General features: G+C 38.3%; 1 protein-coding gene across 1 annotated transcript in view; it reads right to left on the minus strand.

Annotated features, from left to right (window-relative positions):
- The window catches only part of LOC121367549, a 53,654-nt gene extending 45,819 nt beyond the window's left edge, over positions 1-7,835 (minus strand). Inside the window, exons 1-3 of the mRNA XM_041491799.1 lie at positions 7,717-7,835; positions 5,824-5,943; positions 3,161-3,263 (exon numbers count right to left, since the gene is read on the minus strand). Coding sequence (XP_041347733.1) covers positions 3,161-3,263; positions 5,824-5,943; positions 7,717-7,782 — 289 coding nt within the window. The 5' untranslated portion in view covers positions 7,783-7,835. The remainder of the gene's footprint in view (positions 1-3,160; positions 3,264-5,823; positions 5,944-7,716) is intronic.
- Positions 7,836-18,532: the final 10,697 nt, after the last annotated feature.

Below are 18,532 nucleotides of genomic sequence, written 5' to 3' on the forward strand. Positions count from 1 at the left end.
TTTTTCTTCTTCTTTTATTTCTTTTACGGTGATCTTAGGGCCAAAATCGCTTCGTGGAACGGGGCCCTGGACAGACAGCCCAGATAGCTGAGGTGTGTGTTCCTAGGACAGCATACTTGAACATTAATTGGATATAAGCACGAAAATAATTTGAAATGAAATGAGTAATAGAGAGTCTTCTCTATTTTTTATGTAGGTAAAAAGGACATATTTAACATGAAAATATTTGTTTAAGGGTGGGGTGGGGGGTGGGGGGCAACTGCCTCCCTTGCACCCCGCTAGGTACGGCTCGGATTATTCTGAGTGTGTAGCCATTTTAACATGTTTACGGAAAGTTAGTCTTTCCTAATTATTTGAAATGCATTACACGTACATTTATTCTGTGCATTTCTTGACAAAATGTATATTGTTCCTTCGTCAGGATTTTTAACTTAAAACAATTTTGCTAGTAATCATATATATTTTCTTCCAACCGTCAAACAAAACATAGTTTAACATCTTAACCATATGTCCGACGCCATATAACCGTAAATAAAATGTTTTAAGTGCGTCGTTTAATAAACCATTTTCTTCCTTCCTTCATTTCCCAATAGCCGATGTATTTTTTGTGCTGCAATTTCTTTGTGATACTGAATTTTATTCTAAATTTTAATTTGGCTTATCTGTGATATTTGTATTTTTTTTAACAGTTCTTTACACTGCGTGTTACTTTAAATGTTGATTTTGTATATTGATGTTGTTCATCACTTCATGTTTGCATTTACTATACCATAGACACCCAATAAATAGCCAATGCATTTTTCGTGCTCGGGTCTCGTTAAACATTCATTCATTCCTTGAGATAGGGCTAGATATTTTCATCGATTTAACTGGATATTTTTACAAGACGTTATCAATAAAACCGTAAATGCTTTTGAAAAGCGGCAATTGCAATGGATAATATGCATATTACACATAATGCAACACAGATGGGTCACTTAAAATTAGCTTCTTTCGCTTCCTTGACACTTAAAAAAAAGGTTTGACTGGATGATTTGTCATCAAGTTATGACCATAATCGTGATTTCCCTTGATCAGGCGACTAATTAACATAAATTACGTCCCTTCCCCTAATTATGTAAAAGTATATTTTAATATGATTTTCAAGGCGTCAGCCATAAATGAATACAAGCAACATCCTTTCTGTTGCAAATTGTTTTGGGTTAGGCCACTATATTTGACTTGCCTATTAAGTCCATAATATAGTCTAATGTACGCCATTTCACCTAATTGTACATAGTTCCCATTGGTCAATTTCCGTAGATGTTTGGTATGTTAGCTTGCATACCTGGTTCCTATATTCATTGAAAAACCTTTAGTTGGAAGTTTTTGGGGGTCTCCCCTAAAATCATCCAGATCAACTGGCCTATTTGTCTGTTCCAAATATGACCATATGGCAAACATACATAATACAATAACGTCACGTATTTTAAAGAGTTTGCATTTACGCCTCTTTATTCGTATTAAAATTCATTACACATTTTTTAACATAATGTATTTTATTGACGTTCACAGAAAAAGTTAAAAAGCAAAGTTCTAAATTTTTTCTGTAATCTTGAATAAAAAATAAAGCTACAGCAATACTCAGAATAATAAATTCAATACATACACAGAACTTCACAATCGAGAGGTATGTTCTTGCGCAAAATAAACGAGTGCTATAAACAGTAAGCGAAAACAACGTAGGTGAAGGTCTGTATTTATTACATATCTTCTTTTATACTTTACAAAAACGGTTTTTAATTTAACGTCAGAACAATACTTTCTTAAATCTATGATTAATACTCCTTTCATGGATTTACGTAACGTTAAGAATCATACTCTGCGGTAGTCGTGTGTTATGTTTCAAATACGATGTGACGTAATATGTAAATCAGACATGACGTCAGTAACAAAAAGGCACTAACTCCAGTGAAGATAAAAAGGGAATTCCCCATTTAAGGGTGTATACTACCAAATCAAATCCCATAGGCGACAATAGTAACATATGTGGCTAAAACTCCTACATGCAGCGTACCAATCGACATAACGCCATGGATATAAATACTACCATCCCTCACCCTTAAAGTGAATCAAGCTGCTCATTTCTGATATAACGGGTAGCGTCTATGACTACCCTAGTTCCGCACAAAATCTTAGTACTTTTTTTATAGGTACCCCATACATGTTTCAAGCACAAGTCTACTTGACACGGTGGTACTAGAAGAAATACAATTGCATACATTTTTTTGCCCAGATGAAACTATTTATTTTTACAACCAACACTCACATTTATCACCAATCACAGGACTTGTGGTGTTCACTTCTCTAGCAAACGTTTGATGCACCTCGAACTGTGACCCAGTCGGAAGTTATTTGGTTTACAAATTCCGGTCCAGATCGCACATATATGCGATACAAAATAAATTTATCACACGGTTTGAAAATGACTGCATCACTATAGTAAGACTGAATAGGTATATAATAATAGTTATTATCAAATGTATGTCCCTCGTGAAATAATTATCATTTGTCACTCGCTATAGAGTATACATTTGCTGATACATTACTATCAGTGTAGCTGTACGTGGGTTTTGTAGTGGGCGACAATATGTGTGTTCTCTGTATGTGATACAACTCTGGTATACTATTTAATATTAATACACTGTGTTCGCATATCAAGATTATACTTGAGTAAGAAATACGGCGATATTATCGTTTCTCCAGAACGAGATAAATTATTCCCGAGGCGTTTGTGTTTTATTTTTTCGTAAGTGGTTTTGATAAAACTTGCATCAAGATATTACGTATTTTGCAGAATTAGGTAACATTTGATTACTCTCGTGTCATACCACGTGTTTACAAAATGTGTGTTAGACATTTTCGAATGTTTTGTAATTTATAAAGGAAATCTTCCCTGAATAAAACTACCCCTGATTCAGAATGGCCAAACGCCTGGCTTTCCCCGAATGAGACAGAAAATGTGAGCAGTTTGTCAAAACATGTTTTGTTAGTTTTAGCATAGAATAACACATGCCAATCAACAATTATTGATTTTAAGTTGCTTTTGATGATCGTCCAATAGGATCTAATTTAGTGAACACAGGAAAATTAAGTGTGTTTGTGAAACATAACACATTACTTCCTGAAACCATGTTGCCCCTCTTTTCATAATCCAATGTCTTGTGAGTGTCATGAATCGTCGAGCAGTTGGGAAAGTATATTAGTGGATCCCAAGTCCTTTTCTGTAAGAAAAAAAGAAGAAAGAAATGTTTTATTTAACGACGCACTCAACACATTTTATTTACGGTTATATGGCGTCAGACATATGGTTAAGGATCACACAAATTTTGAGAAGAAACCCGCTGGCGCCACTACATGGGCTACTCTTTCCGATTAGCAGAAAGGGATCTTTTATTTGCGCTTCCCACAGGCAGGATAGCACAAACCATGGCCTTTGTTGAACCAGTTATGAATCACTGGTCGGTGCAAGTGGTTTACACATACCCATTGAGCCTTGCGGAGCACTCACTCGGGGTTCGGAGTCGGTATCTGGATTAAAAATCCCATGCCTCGACTGGGATCCGAACCCAGTACCTACCAGCCTGTAGACCGATGGCCTAACCACCGGTTTTTTCTGTAAAAAAATTATAAAATAAACGTTTATAATTCTTAGTACTATATCACTGTATAATGAACACAAACTAATAAAATATATTTACAGGAACTGTCCTGAGTTCCATATCACTTTCATATGGTTTTAGCTTCTACAGCCTTTTAAAATTACTAAAATCGTAATGTAACTTTATCTTCAATGCATGTCTGGTAATCTCAAGGTTTATAATATATATTTTGTATTTTTGCTATAACATGTTTGTACCATTAGTTTTCTTTTTTCCAACTGCCAAAACCTGAAATGACTGTATCAAAGTGAATATCTGAAATTGTTCGTTATAATGCTTTATATTCGGTGTCAGGTGTAAAAACGAATCTTCTGTTTTGAATGTATTCTGTACTTTTGCAACCTGAGTCCTTTAAAACGCAAACAGCAGCAACGGTGTGGGATTTTCTTAAGTAGCATCAAAGTTGAATTTTATATTGATAACATATTCCCCACTCGCGGAAAATAATTATAAATAATTTTGTTTACTATTTATTAAAATGAAAATGATCGTTCCCATTAGTGTATAGGCAGCCTGAAGGAAAAATCACGGAACCAAAAGTGTGTTAAATCGCTAAACATTATATCATTTTCAGTTATAAATGTTCAGTCAGATAATCCCCCAATAACTGGGTTTCCAGTATCAGAATACCGAATTACTAATATGTTGTCGACACCCTCAAAAGACTATTGTATTCTCAGTATCAGAATACCGAACTACTAATATGTTCTCAATACCCTCATAAGACTATTATATTCTCAGTATCAGAATACCGAACTACTAATATGTTCTCGACACCCTCAAAAGACTATCGTATTCTCAGTTTGAGAATACCGAACTACTAATATGTTCTCAATACCCTCATAAGACTATTATATTCTCAGTATCAGAATACCGAACTACTAATATGTTCTCGACACCCTCAAAAGACTATCGTATTCTCAGTTTGAGAATACCGAACTACTAATATGTTCTCGATACCCTCAAAAGACTATTGTATTCTCAGTATCAGAATACCGAACTACTAATATGTTCTCGACACCCTCAAAAGACTATTGTATTCTCAGTATCAGAATACCGAACTACTAATATGTTCTCGACACCCTCAAAAGACTATTGTATTCTCAGTATCAGAATACCGAACTACTAATATGTTGTCGATACCCTCATATGACTATTGTATTCTCAGTATCAGAATACCGAACTACTAATATGTTCTCGATACCCTCAAAAGACTATTGTATTCTCAGTATCAGAATACCGAACTACTAATATGTTATCGATACCCTCAAAAGACTATTGTATTGTCAGTATCAGAATACCGAACTACTAATATGTTCTCGACACCCTCAAAAGACTATTGTATTCTCAGTATCAGAATACGGAACTACTAATATGTTCTCGATACCCTCATACAACTATTGTATTCTCAGTATCAGAATACCGAACTACTAATATGTTCTCGATACCCTCAAAAGACTATTTTATACTCAGTATCAGAATACGGAACTACTAATATGTTCTCGACAGCCTCAAAAGACTATTGTATTCTCATTATTCAACTAGCAAACCTTATCTATCAAGTATTTGATTGGTGCACCTCAGTATAACTCGTATTAAATTAAAGCTTGCTGAAAATTAGTAACTATTGGAGGTCTGAAATAGTACTACGTTCCTCAGTTGGTTGGACAATGTACAGAAATCTTCAAATAGTTTAGCGCTATTTGAGGATTTTAAATACTACGTGATAGCAACATAGTTAAAAAATATATAACATTTGTTCACATTGTATTTCTTTAATTTTGCATTAAAATTTCATTGAAAATTTGGTTGTGTCGCTTAGTGAATAATATCAAATATTTGTTATCAGCAAACTCGAAAATGATCAATGCAATGATATTTAACGTTAAACATTGGGCTGTTGTTATATTTGAGCGGGAATCTTTGTGTACCCGGTGGTAGGCAGCAATTCCGTATTTTCACTATGCAGTTATCTCTGACGGCAGATAGTGATCATATCTGCCCAAATGTTCGCCTAGCTCTCGAACGGCAGGGTACTCGGGCTACACACACGGGTTTCATTATTATATTATTATATTAACATGAGTAATAATGCTGTAAGGGAATAGCAAAATATTCATACCTTGTAATTTCCAGATGGTTTCTTGTGACGAAAACTTAGCTGAACTTCTGCTCGAAATTCTTGTCTAGCATTGTCAATATCAATGATCCTCACCTTCTCAAACCTAATATCAAGTTTAATCTGAAATAGGAAATATAATACATAATTAATGATTACGTATATGGCAGTATCTCCTTTGTGTATTCTACGATTTCTGGTCAAAGGCGTACATACATACATACATACATACATACATACATACATACATGCCACAGGTTCGAGTCCCAGCAACGACATGGGACAATTTGTGAGTTCAGAAAGGATTTAGTTATCCCCTGTGGCAGTGCGTTAAAGGGACATTCCTGAGTTTGCTGCATTATAAGATGTTTTCGAGTAACAAAATATTTCTATGATTAAACTTTCATATTAGATTTTTTTTTTTTCGATTAGAAATCATTGTCTGTATATTCAATGTGTTTCTGGTCGTCTTAATGTTTGTAAGAAGCCCAAACTGGATTTTGTGTTTAAATAATTTCATACGTACGAAAAATTAATATTTTAGAAAATAAAATGAAATGTAACCTAGTACAAATATTAGAACGATCAGAAACACGTTTAATATACAGCCACTAATATTTTACGCAGAAAAATATATTTGATATTTAATTACAATCGTTAAAAAGTCTTTGTTAGTCGATAACATCTTAAAAATTGCAGCAAACTCAGGAAAGTCCCTTTAATATCTATGTATGTAACAGTCAACCTCGACATACATACAATAAATAGATATTCATACATAAATACATACATACATACATACATAAATACATACATGCACACATTTTAAGAATGATTCGGTAGTCAAAAGCGTATCGTGTCAAGTTATGGGCGATTCACATGCACAAGTCCCTGCAATGGCATGAGGCAATTTGTGACGCCAGAAAGGATATAATTATTCCTTGCGGAAGTCCGATAATATCTGTATGAAATAGTCACGCCCGACATACATACAATATATAGATATTCAAACATCAATACATACATACATATATATACATACAAAGATACGTATATCATCGGTTAACTCAACATTACTTTTCAAGAATGTCGGTGGCCGAGCATTTATCGTGGTGGTCTGAGAATTGCGTGTGACTCTCTGCCATATGTTCGAGTCCCAGTGTTAAAATATATGTACATACTAGTCAAACCCGACATGCATACAATATGTACATATTCATACATCTATATATACTTGCCAGTGTCAGGTTTGCCCTCAAACGCATGCATGTTTGGGGTGACTAAACATTCGTTTTTTTAGACTGTCTTGATGGCCGACTGGGTATCATGATGGCATGTGCATTGTTGGCGATTCCGTTCAATAGGTTTGAGCCCCAGCAACGCTATGAGAGATAATTTGTGAGTCCAAAAAAGGTTTTATCAGCCCGGAGTCAGTGCATCAATGTCTAAATATATGAACTAGTCAAAAACATCCATCTATCTATCCATCCATCCATCCCTCCATCGATCGATCCATCCATCCATCCATCTATCCAGCCATACATACATCTCAAAATCGTATATCTGCATAAGGCAGAGTCGAAATTGATTCCATGATCCATTAATAGGTGCTCGTCCTTGTGAGGACCGCCACTCCACTAGGAGATCCGTAACGGACTATATCATCCATCCTGCACCGCCGGTAGGAGTACTGCCACTCCCAAAACGAGCTTAGAAACTTGCACAGAAAAGACCTCAGTGGAATATATAAAGGTATGATGTCATGCACTCATGAATCACTGCAAAACACACACTCTGGTACAACCACACACCCATGTACAGCCTAATGCCCGTGTATCTGGCACAAGTGTCCCTAATCGCAATACTAGATAACTATACACAACACCAACTACTTACTGGTCTGTAAAATATCCTGTGAATCTGCGCTGTTTTAAGTCTATAATCCGGATTACTAGTATCCATACTGTTCCAACTGTGTCCTTTTAATCAAGTTGTATTTTTTGTCATTACATCTGTAGAGATATGAAGAATACATCCATGATTACTAAACAGAATATTCTACAACTGTAATTAAAATATACAGCTGGAAATAATTCCTTTCTGTATTATTCACTTTGATTTGTCCTCGTGTTCAGATAGGAAATCAAAATACTTTACTTTATCTTATTTATATCATGTATAGATATTTGTATCCATTGTGTGACACACACACACACACACACACACACACACACACACACACACACAAACAAAATCTGCGATATCATGTTTTTGTGCAAAAATGTGTAGATTTGTTTCCCGTCTTTTTATTACCTCTTTTTCCCGCTCGCCGTCTTTATCTCCAGACACTCATGTACCTTAAATGACCACAGACCACAATTGTGTACGCTATATGTTTCTATATAGCTGTTACGTTTTTATTAAGATGTTTGTATGCACCTTTACCTGCCTGAGGACAACATGCCCTGAAACGGACAACCTGTGTTGACCAGCTTTTTCTCCCACGACATTGGTTTAAACAAACACACCTACTAGACTGGGTCAGAGTACATCTATTTTACACAGAAACACTACATTTGCATGGGCCGGAATTACCACAAAAAGTTCTTCGGTGTGAACAAATTACACAGGTTTGCAAACTACATGCTCTCCAAACTAATTTAATTCAAAGCTGTCTGCCATGAAATAATCACAAACAGCAGACTACTTGCGCGGATATACTTCCGGATTGTGGGGAAGACAGCTGTGATCTGTTGCCTATTATTACACGTCTAACAGAGCTGTTCGATTTGATTGAATACAGTAATCTCATAATTTGTAATTTATCATCATCATCATCATCATCATCATCATCATCATGTATTACAATTATACTATTCCCAGTGTATTACCATCATATTAAAGGGACATACTCTAATTTCAACCCGTGCAAATTAACACTAAGTTTGGTTAATGTACAAACCTATTACACATTTGAATAAAGTTACAATAGAGTGAAACACGAGTCTGTGACTTTGAAATGGTGGAACCGGCTTCGGTGGCTTCGTGGATAGGCCATCGGTCTACACGCTGGTAGGTACTGGGTTCAGATCCCAGTCGAGGCATGGTATTTTTAATCCAGATACCGACTCCAAACCCTGAGTGAGTGCTCCGCAAGGCTCAATGGGTAGGTGTAAACCACTTGAACCGACCAGTGATCCATAACTGGTTCAACAAAGGCCATGGTTTGTGCTATCCTGCCTGTGGGAAGCGCAAATAAAAGATCCTTTGCTGCTAATCGGAAAGAGTAGCCCATGTAGTGGCGACAGCGGGTTTCCTCTCAAAATCTGTGTGGTCCTTAACCATATGTCTGACGCCATATAACCGTAAATAAAATGTGTTGAGTGCATCGTTAAATAAAACAGTTCTTTCTTTCTTAAAATGGTGAAATACCCTCCAAAAATAAACTAAAACTCGACTCCATAAGTGTTGCTTCTCAGACGCACGTGCGTTTTTAAAAATATGAGAAATGCATTTTGTGATATTAAAAACACCAGGATGACCAATAACACTTTGAATGTACGGAATTGATAATCTAAACATTAAAATCTAAGTAAAGTATGATTTAGTTATGAAAAGCGGTTATAATAGCCAAAAATATGCGTTAGTGTTTAAAAACTAGGGTATGTCCCTTTAATTTATTATTTAATATTATACACATGATCATAACTCTAAGTAGCTGGTGATTAAATAATGCGCTGAGGTTTCAATAACCAAACATTCCTTTCTTTTTCTAAGATTATCACCAAGTTACTTACCCGTTCTTCGAGCCTTTTCGCTTTTCTGTCTCTAATTTTGAACATGCTGATAAAACTATGTCCTAAAAATGTTTGTGGTTTTTCCTATATCCAAATTGTTTTTTCTAGAACTGATCGCCTTGAATGTTAGTGACAAACATGACAACGAAGCGTGCACATTATGAATATATGTTACGTGTTAGAAAGGACTGCTTTAAGCACGTGTCGGGGCGTGTTCGTTAACTATAAAATTGAGCGCCAATGCTATTAAAAGAAATTCAACGCTAACGCATTGATCAAACCTAGTTTCTATGGAGGGAGTGCAACTTTGAAGAGGGCAACTAGAATACTCCAAAGTATACTGGGGCGGGATTTAGCTCAGTCGGTTGAGCGCTCGCTTGAGATGCTTGCGTCGCAGGATGGAACCACCTCAGTGGTTCTGTTCAACTGATTGGTTTTTTTCTCATTCCATCCAGTGCATCACAACTGGTCAAAAGCCGTGGTATGTGCTTTCCTGTCTGTGGGAAAATGCATATAAAAGATCCCTTGCTGCATTAAAAAATGTAGCAGGTTTCCTCTATTGACTACGAGTCAGAATTACCAAATATTTGACATCCAATAGCCGATGATTAATATATCAATGTGCTCTAGTGGTGTTAACTTTCCAAAGTATACTACACAATCTCACGCAAACAAAGAGTAGTTTCAGTGTATCCATTAGTAAAACATGAGTTTTGCGGGGTCTTTTGTCTTCTAGACGTAAGCAGCAACGGCAGCCTCGACAAGAATACACGCCTAAATGCCATATTAAATAGTCAGGGCCGTAGCGAGGATTTGTGTTGGGTGGGGGGCAACTGAGTAGTTAATAGTCTAAAACTCCTTAAACGGTTAAGAAAAAAATAGAAAGAAAGAAATGTTTTATTTAACGACGCATTCAACACATTTTACTTACGGTTATATGGCGTCAGACATATGGTTAAAGACCACACAGATATTGAAGGAGGAAACACGCTGTCGCCACTTCAGTTGGCAGCAAGGGATCTTTTATATGCACTATCCCATATACAGGATAGCACATACCACGGCCTTTGATGTACCAGTCGTGGTGCACTGACTGGAGCGAGAAATAGCCCAATGGGCCCACCGACGGGGATCGATCCCAAACCGACTGCGCATCAAGCGAGCACTTTACCAATGGGCTGCGTCTCGCCCCGGTTAAGAAGAGAATATTCTTTAATTTTCTATAATTTTTTCCGGATTTTGTTTTCTGTTTACGTTGCTCCTCCCCCCGCTAGCTACGGCCCTGGAATAGTGCGAGAAACGTACCACTGTACAATGACAATTTAAAAGCGCGAAAATAGTATGGGTCATGAATTTAGTTGAATGTAGAATGGTATAACGAGTGGCCGTTAGAGGCCATTTATCTTACAACAGATGGTGGTAGCGTTTTTTCCTCCCTCACAAGTGTCGAAATAACCATCTGTCAGAAAACAAATACCCGTAGTTTAAAATATACTGAGGTGGCGTTGAACAAATATTTTTATTCGATGGCTTTTTAAATTTAAAAAATTTGAAATTTGAAAGTTGACGGATTTTTTTTATCACGATGTGTCAGACATTCATTCAGTCGACGAGGCATTCTGCGTATGAGTCTGCCAATGGCCATTTGAGGGAGTCTGGTCCATTCCGCTTGCAGCGCCTGACCAAGTTCCGTTAATGTGGTAGGCGGTCTTTGACGTTGACGCAAACCTCTCCCCATCATGTCCCAGACGTGTTCGATTAGGATAAGGTCTGGGCTCATTGCTGGCCATGGCATTTGATAGATGTTGTGCTGTTGGAGGTGAGCATTGACGATTCGTGCACTGTGATCATGGGCATTGTCGTCCTGAAAAACAAAAGGTCGACCCACACGCCTAGCAAGTGACCCTTCCGTGCACAATATGGAGAGGGGTTCTGTCAAGCATGGTGATACCACCCCACACCATAACCGATCCACCGCCAAATCTGTCATGAGATCGCATTGTGACGTTGACGTGCCGTTCATTTCTTCGTCGCCAGACCCGACCACGTCTGTCAAGGAAGTCCAAAGTGAATAGGGACTCATCTGAAAACATGACACATGACCAGCGACGATAACCCCAGACGATTTGTTAAGGTAGGCACAACCCGGGGCCGTTGAGCATGAAGATGTGCTACATGAAGACGATTTCTAATCGTCTGACCGGTAACTCGGACACCAGTAGCCTGATGAAGGTTTGCAACAATTTGATTTGCCGTTTGAGCTCGATTCCATAGAGCCTGGTTACGGATTAATCGATCCTGTACTCCTGTCGTTGCCCTGGGACGACTTGAACGGGGTCGATCGTCAACATTTTGGGTTTGTTGGTACCTTTTCCATAGTCTGCTAATCACTGACTTCGAAACATTGAAGGTGTTGGCCACTTCACGCTGACTTCTGCCCGTTTGCAGCATGTCAATAGCCCGTAGACGCTCATCGCGTTGTATACGCTGCATCGCAAATTTAAACAATAAAAATGACTAAAAACAAAACGATAACAATTGTATGATCAACAGAATGAAAAAGATTGACAGAAATAATGTTCCACAGTGATTAATCGACCTTCCTGGAAATTGTCAAAATCGAGAATGACACCCCACGCACGTGTACGGGGCAACTGCGTGATGCACGTGCAAATTATGGAATGTGTTTCGATGTGTTGATAAACAGACCTGAACGTTCTTTACTAGGATGTCTCTGGTCAAAACATATGCTCAGACAAATAGTTGATATTTACATTAATATTTCAGGTTCCCCTACTTTTTTGAAGAGTATATATTCCAAGATTAAAGAATATCAAACATTTGTTAATACAGACACACTGTCATCACATGAAACACGCTACAGGTTTGTTTTCCATTAGCAGGAACAGATCTTTTGTACGCGCTTTATCACAGACAGGACAGCATATACCAGTGCTTTTGATATACCAGTCGTGGGAGACTGGTTAGGACGGGGCCACAATTCCAGTTAGAGAATGGCTACACCGTGGAGGTTTGATCTTTCAACTCAAGCGCTCAACCCACTGAGCTAGATCTTCTTCCCTCTATATTGCAGATCTGCAACTCTTACCTGTCTAAACCTGTACGTTAATTGGGAATTTGCTTACTTTTAATGGTACGTCAAGGTCAATTTGTGTTCAATCTGCTGCTACCCAAAAACAAGTCAATGGGACAGACTCCAAATTTCAGTTATAGTGAAGATTAAACTCTTTAAAAATGTTTGGGTTTTTGGTGAAAGAAAGAAAGAAATGTTTTATTTAACGACGCACTCAACACATTTTATTTACGGTTATATGGCGTCAGACATATGGTTAAGGACCACACAGATTTTGAGAGGAAACCCGCTGTCGCCACTTCATGTGCTACTCTTTTCGATTAGCAGCAAGGGACCTTTTATTTGCGCTTGCCACAGGCAAGATAACAAAAACCATGGCCTTTGTTGAACCAATTATGGATCATAGGTCGCCGTCGGTGCAAGTGGTTTACACCTACCCATTGAGCCTTGCGGAGCACTCAAACAGGGTTTGGAGTCGGTAACTGGATTAAAAATCCCATGCCTCGACTGGGATCCGAACCCAGTACCTACCAGCCTGTAGACCGATGGCCTAACCACAACGCCACCGAGGCCGGGTTTTTTTATGTGGGGTTTTTTGTTTTTTGTGTGATGCTTAATATCCGAACTTTCCATTTTTATTTGCTGGACTTTCATAATTGGTAAATGTTACCTACATTTTCAAGGTCAAATGAAGGCCATTGTTTCTGAATATATAATATGCTATAAATTACACAAACCATTGGTTTCTTTTAATTCTTTCCAATAATATTGATCAATAATGTTCATATTATGACTTTGTTTTACATATATATATATTCATTACACATCTAGTAAGGGTGCTTCCTGATTGAAATTTCAGGGGAAGATCCATAATTTAACGAAAGGGGCAGATGTTTAGGAAAAGGTTACGTCCACATTTTGGGGCATGGTTTGTTAGAAATGGATACCAATGCTTACTGAGGTCTGTTTGTGTAATTTACAGCATATTATATACTCAAAGACAGTGTGGATGCCCTCCTCACGTATGAATACCCCTCTATATACAATCATTGCCAATCTAGTGGAAACGTTCATCGACATATATTATCTACATGGTAATTATCAAGCTCAACAAGATATTACGTTCCCCACTAAAAACCAATAAATGCAATGCAATGCACCTGCTTAACATTTGATTTCGTCCGGGGTACTTCAAATTTCAAGGAGGGGTTGCACAGCATTCACTCATTGTATCAGCGCCTGTAATGTTATCTAAGTCCCCATCTTAATGAATTAGTATTCCCAGGCTTTTTTACCCCATAATCGAAGCAAGTAGTCCAAGGCGGACCCAATACATTGCAAGAACCCACACATTTGCTACGTCCGATTTGATATTGTTTGATACTTAACCACTTATTAAGTTATAATTACGATAATAATTTGCAAGCTCACTTAATCATATTACCTACATGTTTGACATCCAATAGCTGATGATTAATAAATCAATGTGCTCTAGTGGTTTCATTAAACAAAACCAACTTTAATTTAACGGCACGACATATTAATTTAGTCGAGCGTGCAGTGCAACACAATACCATAGGAATTGTTTTTATTTCCCTCGCACGATACAAGCAACGCAATTTAAAGCAATCGTTAACCCATACTTGTGGTGTCACACAATTGTTCTAACTGTAGCTCTTGTTTTTTTGAAGAAACTACAGCTGAGAAATATGCATTTAGAACTTTTTGTGCATTCAGTTCGGAGGATTCGAACCGACAACACAGAAATTGTAAATCGTAAACAAACACAACGCTTTAGCTCACAACTGCATCATTAAGCAAAATTAATACGATACTAATGATAGTAATTGTATTCGGACGAAAAAAATAGTTTGCTTTGTTTAACGACACCACTAGAGCACATTGATTGTGGTAATTTTGACATGTAGTCTTAGAGAGGAAACACGCGACATTTTAAAATTAATACCAAAGGATTTTTATATGCACCATTCCACAGACAGGATAGCACATACCACAGCCTTTGATATACCAGTCGTGGTGCACTGGCTGGATCGAGAAATAACTCAATGGGCCTACCGACGGGGATCGATCCCAAGCCGAGAATGTACTGGACGAATCTTTAGGATTAGGTCGAAAGGATCATGCTGCATTTGGTGTATTAATACTGTGTATATTCCTTGCAGTCATGTTAAAAATGTATTGAAAAATACACTCGAAAGTGTGGATTGATGAAAACTAATTAACTTGTTCTTACAGCGTTCGTGAATAATATCATCAAATTACTTACCAGTTCTTCGAGCCTTTCCGCTTTTGTATCTCTCAATTTGAAAGCTGCATGCCCTAAATGTTTTTCAGTTGTATGCATGTGGTTTTCCAAGAAATCATTCTCTTGACAAGGTAATCAATACCTGTTACATATTAAAACGGATCGTGTGCAACACGTCTAGGCATAGTTCGTTTAACTATTGTGTACTGTATAAAGTTGAGCCCTGGCGTAGTTCGTAGAAATCCACGCCAATGCAATGATTTGATCTTTGTTTTGTGTTTTTGCAGGGCTGATGTAGCTCGTGTGTCCGCTAGCATTATTTATATGTGAGAATAATGCTAGAGGATACTCAAGCTAGGGCTGATGCAGAACGTGTAACTTAAAAACGGGTCACTTACAATATTCCAAAGTATACTTGGGAATCTCAAAGAGAAATGCCAAACAAAATACAGTTTCTTCCTCACTAATAAAACAATTACATTCATTCGAGGTAGTTCTGTTTCCTGGGGAAGAGAGGAGGTGAGGGGAGGCGAGGGGTGGTAAGCCCACTCACCCAGAACGTACACATAATTCCCGTACCAAATACGAAGTATCAGTTTCCACTGATTGTGTAAAAGCACGGAAGTAGTGCGGATCACGAAGTGAGTTCAATATAGAGCTGTATAAGACAACCATAGGGTCTAGCCTCTAGCGTGTCGACTGGTACGAAAACACTGCAAGATTCCCAAGCAGATTCCTATCTACTTATTACAAGTGTCTTGTGTCTTGACTTGTGTGCAAGTGCAATAGCCATAAACATGCTTTATTTGGAGAAATAAAAGATGTTTCAATTCCATATAATGTTGCACTAACACGCTGAATATGTCATGCATTGCCTATGGATTATTATTCACATCTACGTGACAGTCGAGTTGCTCCCTTTGAGACCTAGATCCAATACGTCTAACGTTCTAAATATATACTATGTCATAACAGAAACGCATAGGCGAAATATAATGGAATTACCTCTTTAATACAAAGTGGCATAATTTCGTTATTTACAATCGTATCACAGTCACATTTGACATGAGTATGTGACAATGTTCGTGCTATGGACTGACAGCAGTGGAAACGTTTTCGTCACCAAACAGCGTCGCACGAGGGCGCTGAAATCAGTACCTTGTGTGGACACTAGCAGCAGCAATCACTGCGCGACATCTCCTTGGCATAGACTGAATGAGTCTCTGAATCCGGGCAAGTGGAATCCTAGCCCATTCTTCCTGCAGTACATGTGACAGTTGCGGAAACGTCTGAGGCTCCGGGTCACGCTGGCGTACGCGTCTGTCCAGTTCGTCCCATTGATGTTCAATGGGGTTGAGATCTGGCGATCTTGATGGCCATGGCAACACATTATTGTTCTCATTCTGTAGGAAAGCCATTGTTACACGTGCCGTATGCGGCTTGACATTGTCCTGCTGAAAGAGTTCTCTCTATCAATCCAAAATGGGAAGCATGTGACGGCGAAGAATTTCATCCCGGTAGCGTACAGCTGTCAGGTTGCCTTGTACGAAAACAAGTTCACTTCTGCCGGTGTATGAGATGGCTCCCCACATCATGACACTCCCTCCACCGAATCTGTCAACTTGGGCGACGCAGTTGTTGGCTAAACGTTCACTGCGGCGTCTCGTCGCTGAACCATACACGCCGCCAATTTCCCAAGTTCTACCCCTGTACATTCGTGCACCAGCGAACACGTAAATGTCGATGTTGATGTCGCAGGACGTGGCCAACATACGGTCTCCTAGCCCGTAAACCAGCTTCTCGAAGTCGGTTCCGAATAATTTGTGTAGACACCCTTCTCAAACCAGATATGCGTCCAGCAGTGTTCGTTGCTGTGGCAGTTCGGTGACGCAAGTGCAGAACCCGGATGTAGCGATCTTGTGCTGCAGTGGTTATGCGAGGTCTTCCACTTCTGGGCTGGTCTTCAGCTGATTGAAACGTGAAATGGTGCTCTGATGGACGTTCACGTGGCGTGCGACTGCTGACTGCGATTCACCTAGTGGAGGCGGCCTATTGCAATGTTTCGATTCGGCAGGCTAGGTCTTGGCATCTTGTAACTGGTCTACGTCGAAATGGAAATGAGGCATCATTGCGAGCATTGCAGCTTTAAATACCCACCACTACCCAATCGTTTCTCCGAGTTTCACGTGCATTCGCCAAAATCTGACCATTTTACTCCGATTTCCTGCAATTGTCGCACAACGTGAGTTAAATTTGTTTTTGGGTGCATTTGGGCATGCTGTCCCATTCCAGGTCATTCAGCAACATTGTAAAAAAACACCCCGATATTTTGTAAAATCAAACACTTTTCTTCTTTCCCTATCACCTATGCGTTTCTTTTTTGACAGAGTATATATCTTCAATAGTAACCTTACCCATACCCTGTACCTAATCCATAGATAGTCCTTTGAATCAAAAGGGAACCAGTGAACTGGAATATAATTATACCGCTAGAACTAATATAAAAAAAAACACATCATCAAGTTTTAAACCCATACCTACTCTCATAACCTTGTTTTTAATTGTCTGTAAATATTACTTTTAAAATATTTTAATAAAGTACCATCAACAACTTGCATATATTGAAGCTCATTTTAATACAGGGGTGAAAACAAAATGCTGGAAACAGCCATGTTATGCAGTTCCGGCGGCATGCTACTGGCCTCAGATTACAGTTATCTTCCCGGAAGTTTGACCGCGCAAGTAGTCTGCTGTTTGACTGTGATTATTTCATGGCAGACAGCTATGAAGTGGCAACTGTTTGACTGAAGTGACAGGGGATAGCATGTAGTTTGTAAACATGTGTAACTTGCTGACATTGAAGATTTGTTTGTGGTAATTCCGGCCCATGCAAAAGTAGTGCTTTTTGTGTAAAATGGGTGTACTCCGGCCTGGTTTAGAGGGTGTGTCTGTTTAAACCAATATGCTGGGAGAAAGAGCTGGACAACAGGGGTTGTCCTTTTCAGGGTATGTGTCCCCCATGCAGGCAAAGGTACATACACAACTTCACGGGCCTGTTGATATTAATAAAAATGTTATAGCCACTAAGGCTATATAGAAACATATAGCGAAATTAATTGTGGTCTGAGGCCTGAAATAGCAATCTAATTAAAATTACGAATGCCTTAAAACATGTTTTATTTTATAAAATAAATAATTTGTAATGTAAAACTGAAGATTGATTTATTTTTTATTTTTTTTAATAAATAAATAATTTGTAATGTAAAATTGAAGACTGATAACCCATCCCGTACGTATTGGTATGGTTCGCTGTACTGCGGCCACTAAAATAGACTCGCCCGATATTTTTTTAGAATTTGTATGCTCCAAATAACGTTATAAAAGGCGAAGTGTGATTGGTCAATATTTAAATTATTATTTACAGAAGAAATGTTACTTGGACATTGGAGACTACGCAGTGTTGTTAGCAATCTCATTAAAATTAGTTCTACTGGTCTAAATAAGGCATTCAAATTCACACGAAACATGTCGTATACCCTCAGGATAATTTGGAAT

The sequence above is a fragment of the Gigantopelta aegis genome, chromosome 3 (assembly GCF_016097555.1).
Source record: "Gigantopelta aegis isolate Gae_Host chromosome 3, Gae_host_genome, whole genome shotgun sequence".
Taxonomy (NCBI): Eukaryota; Metazoa; Mollusca; class Gastropoda; order Neomphalida; family Peltospiridae; genus Gigantopelta; species Gigantopelta aegis.